Below are 6,244 nucleotides of genomic sequence, written 5' to 3' on the forward strand. Positions count from 1 at the left end.
CTGGTTGGATCTCCTTGCAGTCCAAGGGACTCTCAAGAGCTTCTCCAACACCACAGTTCAAAAGCATCAATTCTTCGGTGCTCAGCCTTCTTCACAGTCCAACTCTCACATCCATACCTCACTACTGGAAAAACCATAGCCTTGACTAGACGGACCTTTGTTGGCAAAGTAATGTCTCTACTTTTCAGTATGCTATCTAGGTTGGTCATAACTTTCCTTCAAAGGAGTAAGCGTCTTTAATTTCATGGATGCAGTCACCATCTGTAGTGATTTTGGAGCCCAGAAAAATAAAGTCTGACAGTGTTTCCACTGTTTTCCCATCTATTTCCCATGAAGTGATGGGACCAGATGCCATGATCTTCGTTTTCTGAAAGTTGAGCTTTAAACCAACTTTTTCACTCTTCACTTTCACTTTCATCAAGAGGCTTTTTAGTTTCTCTTCACTTTCTGCCATAAGGGTGGTGTCATCTGCATATCTGAGGTTATTGATATTTCTCCCGGCAATCTTGATTCCAGCTTGTGTTTCTTCCAGTCCAGAGTTTCTCATGATGTACTCTGCATATAAGTTAAATAAACAGGGTGACAATATACAGCCTTGACGTACTCCTTTTCCTATTTGGAACCAGTCTGTTGTTCCATGTCCAGTTCTAACTGTTGCTTCCTGACCTGCATACAAATTTCTCAAGAGGCAAGTCAGGTGGTCTGGTATTAAACCATACTCATAAAGAATATCTAGAAAAGGAAAAAGCAGCATTTTTACAAGATTTATCATCTAAAAAAGCATAATAATCCATTTTTCTTCAAGCAATGATCAACTTCCAAACTTGAAAACACAAAAATTTTTTTAGAGAGTTTTGTCTATAAAACTGCAAATCTATTAAAATGTTTCCCTGTTGAGTTGGTAAAACCAATAACTGATGACCAAGCAGCATGGAATTAAATTAATTCCCATCGGATGCCAAGATGATCCTTAATAACAAAGAAAATGACCATAAAGAAGTCTCTTTACATCTATGTTCACTCAGGGAAAACAACATGTTGAATGCCTTTGTATAAGATTGTGCTAGAAACTGTACCAATTGTACCAATGGGATTTAACAAATCACTATAAAGAATACACCACTGGATCCCAAATGCTTCTAAAGTTAAACGATCAGAGTAAAAGTCGTTCAGTTGTGTCCAACTCTTTGCAACCCCATGGACTGTACAGTCCATGGAATTCTCCAGGGCAAAATACTGGAGTGGGTAGCCTTTCCCTTCTCCAGGGGATCTTCCCAAGCGAGGGATTGAACCCAGGTCTCCCATGTTGCGGGCAGATTCTTTACCAGCTGAGCCACCAGGGAAGCCTGAGCAGCAGCAAAACACAATTCACATTCATATTTGAAGAGTAGATATGAATATTTGAGAGTTAGGCTATGAGAAAGGGTGGTGTAAAGGGCGCAGAGGTGGGACTGAGGGTGATGCAGAGATGAATATGCTGTAAGAGAAAAACCAACACATGAACAACACACAAGAAAGGAGCAGAGGGCCAACGCTAGCCAAAGAAGGGGCTGGAAAAATCTGAAGGACATTCCTGAAAGAGATCATATATGAACACAGCTTTGAAAGATAAGTAGGGTTTTGACTAGTAGATACAAGAAGTTGGAAGAAATAACTACTTTAGAGAATCAAAATTGTTATTACTTTTTGTCTCAACTAAGAAGCTTATCTAATTAAATTTGGCTGCCAAACTGGAAAGTAGTTAGGTTGTTTTCTTTTTCCTAAAAAGGATTAATTTCAGAGGAGCAATTATATCCTAGAACATTTTTTGACAATGTTAAATAGACTCCATGTGGTTCCTTCTTTTTTCTAGATTTGATACAGTTTTCTGAGTACCAAACTATAACTTCTATTCTTAATTCAAAGGGAAAAGAAACTATAGAGTCTAAAAGTTTCATTTATTAACAACAGTTAAAAGCTTAAGGTTTTAATCTCTGTACAAACTGGGTTTTTCAAAATATCTTTTGTTTTTCAAGCTACTTGAATCTAAGGACTTATTGTGTCATAATTAGAAAAAAATCACTGTATAAAAATAAGGTTAGCATTTTATACATTTTTCATTTATCAGGTCTGAAAGTGTTTTATAGATTAATGATTAAGTATGATCTTCAGCATGAGCGAGTCTCTCTTCATCGAACAAATCAAATGTCCATGCTCACCTCACAGATTGAACTCCTACTAAATACTTATATTCCCTACTTTCAGCTATGGGATCATTCTGTTCATAAGTGGATGGAAAAGGATCCCCTCTTATATTTGAAGTCTTCCTAAAAGAGAAGGAGTGATTCTCCCATTGTCTGATATTGTTATCATACACGAGGTTTCTTAAGCCAGAACTGCCTTTTCCTACCTGTTTGCTGAGCAAATTTTACTTAATCCTTAGGACTGAATTCCAGCATCACCTTGCTATTTGTTTTCTGTTTATGTTCTGTGATATGATGATTTATAATAAAAAATATATGTTTGGTCTTCATCTGTAGTTCTGGCACAGTATTCCTAAAACCCTTGGAATTTCTTAAGAAGGGTGACCAAGGTGTCTTAATGAGGTGACTTGTGGTATGCCTCTAGATTACCTAAGGACCAGCTGTCACCGAGTGATTAGAAAAATGAAAATTTCAGTCCCACTCCCCTCACCTCTAGGTGGCAATGATTTAATCAATCATGCCTATTTAATGAAACCTCCATAAAAACCCAAAAGGACAGGGTTCAGAGAGCTTCCAGTTGGTGAACATGTGACAACTGGGGAGAACAGTGCCCTTGGATGACTTGGAAGCTTGGTTACCCTCACCCCATTCCTTGCCCTGTGCATTTCTTCCATCTAACTATTGCTGACTATATGTATTTTTTTTATGATAAACCAGTGATCTAGTCAGCAAAATATTTCTCTGGGTTCTGTTAGCACCTCTAGCAAATTAACTGAACTGAGGAGGGGTGTTGTTGGAACCTTCAATTTGTAACCAGTTGGTCAGAAGCACAGGTAACAACCTGGGCTTGCAGTTGAATCCTTAACCTGTGGATTAAGGAAAATGTTTTCATGGCCACAGTCTGAAACTGGTATAAGGTAGATGGGAATTGGCTATTTCAATGCTGTGTGTGCTACTCAAAATGGAGTGAGGTTTGCCAGAAGACCAATGCAGTGCTGGGGAGACGCCTTCATTCACATGCTCCCCACTGACATTGCAGGACTTGGAGAGCTGCAGACTTCGTTTGGACCCTGAATTAGACCGGCACAGATATGAAAGGAAGATCAGCTTTGCTGGAGTCCTGGATGAAAATGAAGACTCAAAAGATTCCCTTCACAGTAGTAGCCACACCCTCAAATCAGATGCAGGTGTTGAAGAGAAGAAAGGTATGGATAAAGCAAAAATTAATTCATGTTTCTGGGTTTCTCAAGGGATATTTGGTCTGGGTCTAAACTGCAGAACTGTGCACTGAAAGAAATCCAAATTATTGGCTCCATACAGCACTAACAGTGTTCTTTCAACTAGGCCATCATGCTAGTTAGGAGTTGAACTCTAGCTCAGCATCTCTCCATACCCCATTGAATATAAGGTGCCATTAGTTGTAAAATGAACCATTATTTTATATACCATCTACTGCTACTGCTAAGTCGCTTCAGTCGTGTCCGACTCTGTGCAACCCATAGATGGCAGCCCACTAGGCTCCTCTGTCCCTCGGATTCTCCAGGCAAGAATACTGGAGTGGGTTGCCATTTCCTTCTCCAATGCATGAAAGTGAAAAGTGAAAGTGAAGTCGCTCAGTCGTGCCCAACTACCAGCGACCCCACGGACTGGAGCCCACCAGGCTCCTCAGTCCATGGGACTTTCCAGGCAAGAGTACTGGAGTGGGGTGCCATTGCCTTCTCCGTTTATATACCGTAACAAAGGAAAAATACTCCCCTTTCAGCTCTTACACAATGCTTTCTTATCAATTAATTTGTTTTATTCTTATTGAAAGAAGACTTTCAGATGTAATTAGATGTAGATTTTTATTACCAGTCCGTATGATTCTCTCTGCAAGAAAGTAAACTGATTAGTTTTCCTAAACTATCTGCAATTCAGAGTTCAAATTCTTAATCACTTTTTAACTCAAAATTGTCACTGTCTGTGTTTTTACGTATGATAATGTCCTCTGTGTCATCAGAATGTTAGTAATACATCATTTCTTAAATGAATCTGTAAAGCTCTTGGTGCTTGTTACATAAGCCAATGTGCAGTTGTATGAAGTTAGCCTACCTTCAATTCCTGTTTCAGGAATGTTGCCGAACATACATGACTTACTACCTCACCTACTCCTTCACCCAACTATCATTCAGCTCCTGAGACTTAAAAGACGCTGGCATCCATTTTGTACATTTTGTTGCTGGTGCTTTAGATATTCACACGAACACAAGCAATGGCAAATGTGTCACAAGTACCACTTGGCTCTAGTGATATCTTAAGATGGCATCAATTGTAAGCCAAATCTCAATTTCAGAGATGTTCAAATGTTAAAAAAAAAAAAAAAAGGTGCATCTTAAAATGGTGAAATAGAGTAACTAATTATGTGACCTTGTCCAAGTTTAGCTGCTAAGCCAATTTTCTTCTCTGTAAAATTAGATTATTAACACCTACTACATTGTAATGCTGAGAGCTTAAATGAACAATGGGCTTCCCCGATAGTGCAGTTGTTAAAGAAATCCACCTGCAATGCAGGAGACCCCAGTTCAATCCCTGTGTTGGGAAGATCCCCTGGAGAAGGGATGGGCTACCCACACCAGTATTCTTGGGCTTCCCTAATGGCTCATTGGGTAAAGAATCTGCCTGCAGTGCGGGAGACCTGGGTTCAATCCCTGGGTTGGGAAAATTCCCTGGAGAAGGGAAAGGCTACCCACTCCAGTGTTCTGGCCTGGAGAATTCCATGAGGTCGCAAAGAGTCAGACACGACTGAGCGACTTTCACTTTAACTTAAATGAACAATGCAAGTAAAACATAAACTCAATAAGGACACAGTCTCTAATTAGGAAATAATAAATAATCATCATTGGTTTTTTAAAAATGTGTATTATGAGCATATAGATCAGAACCCAGGCAGAAAATCCTAAATATGAGTTAAAGATTGCAAAGTTTTAAGGTGCTCTTTAAAGCCTCCTTTAAATTGTTAACTTCTCTGATTTTTGTATTTCTTAAATTTTATTGCCCTTCAGTGTTTTTCTAACAAATTTCCATTAAATGAATATCAGCATATTTGTAAAAAGAGTCAAAGACAGTTTTCTCCACTGGTATATTTTCTGTAGTCAGTGACTCCATAAATGTTTGGTAGTTCAAGGAATACATGTTTCTCAAAAGAAATATCCCTACAGAAGATCTAAACAGATATTTTGCCAAAGAAGACCTGGCCAACAGGCACATAGAAAGATGTTCAATGTCACTAATTACTTGAGAAATGCAAATCAAAACTGCAACGAGGTATCACCTCATGAAAATCAGAATGGTCATCATTAAAAGTCTACAGATAATAAACACTGGAGAGAGTGTGGAGAAAAAATAACCTTCCTACATTGTTGGTGGGAATGAAAATTAGTGCAGCCACTATGAAGAACCATATGGAGGGTCATTAAAAACTGAAAATAGTTACCATATGATCCAGCAATTCCATTCCTGGACATAAATCTGGAGAAAACTAATTAGAAAAGATACATGCACCCCAGTGTTCACTGCAGCACTATTTACAATAGCCAAGATACGGAAGTAATCTAAATGTCTATAGACAAATGAATGGATAAAGAACATGTGGTGTGTATATACACATACATGTACATACAACTGAATATGAGTCATAAAAGAGAATGAAATAATGCTATTTGTAGCAACATGGACAGACCTATATATTAACATATTAAGTGAATATAGAGAAAGACAAATATACGGTATCACTTATATGTGGAATTTTAAAATATGATACAGATGAATTTTTTTACAAAACAGAAATAAACTCACAGACATAGAAAACAAACTTGTGGCTACCAAAGAGGATAGCAGGGCGTGGGGCAGGAGGAGATAGTACTATATATAAAATAAACAACAAGGATCTACTGTATAGCATAGGGATGTATACTCAGCATCTTGTAATAACCTACAATTTAAAAAATCTGAAAAAGTATAGCCCTAAATAAGGAAAAACACAACATATTTAAAATATTTAAAACTTTGTAAAGAGTGGATAT

The 6,244-nt window shown here is 38.0% G+C and overlaps 1 protein-coding gene across 1 annotated transcript in view; it reads left to right on the forward strand.

Annotated features, from left to right (window-relative positions):
- UNC80 (unc-80 homolog (C. elegans)) overlaps positions 1–6,244 on the forward strand; it is a 230,278-nt gene that overhangs the window by 121,897 nt on the left and 102,137 nt on the right. The window contains 1 exon segment of the mRNA XM_010861283.1: positions 3,223–3,388. Coding sequence (XP_010859585.1) covers positions 3,223–3,388 — 166 coding nt within the window.

This window comes from Bison bison, unplaced genomic scaffold (genome assembly GCF_000754665.1).
Source record: "Bison bison bison isolate TAMUID 2011002044 unplaced genomic scaffold, Bison_UMD1.0 scf7180017864471, whole genome shotgun sequence".
NCBI lineage: Eukaryota > Metazoa > Chordata > Mammalia > Artiodactyla > Bovidae > Bison > Bison bison.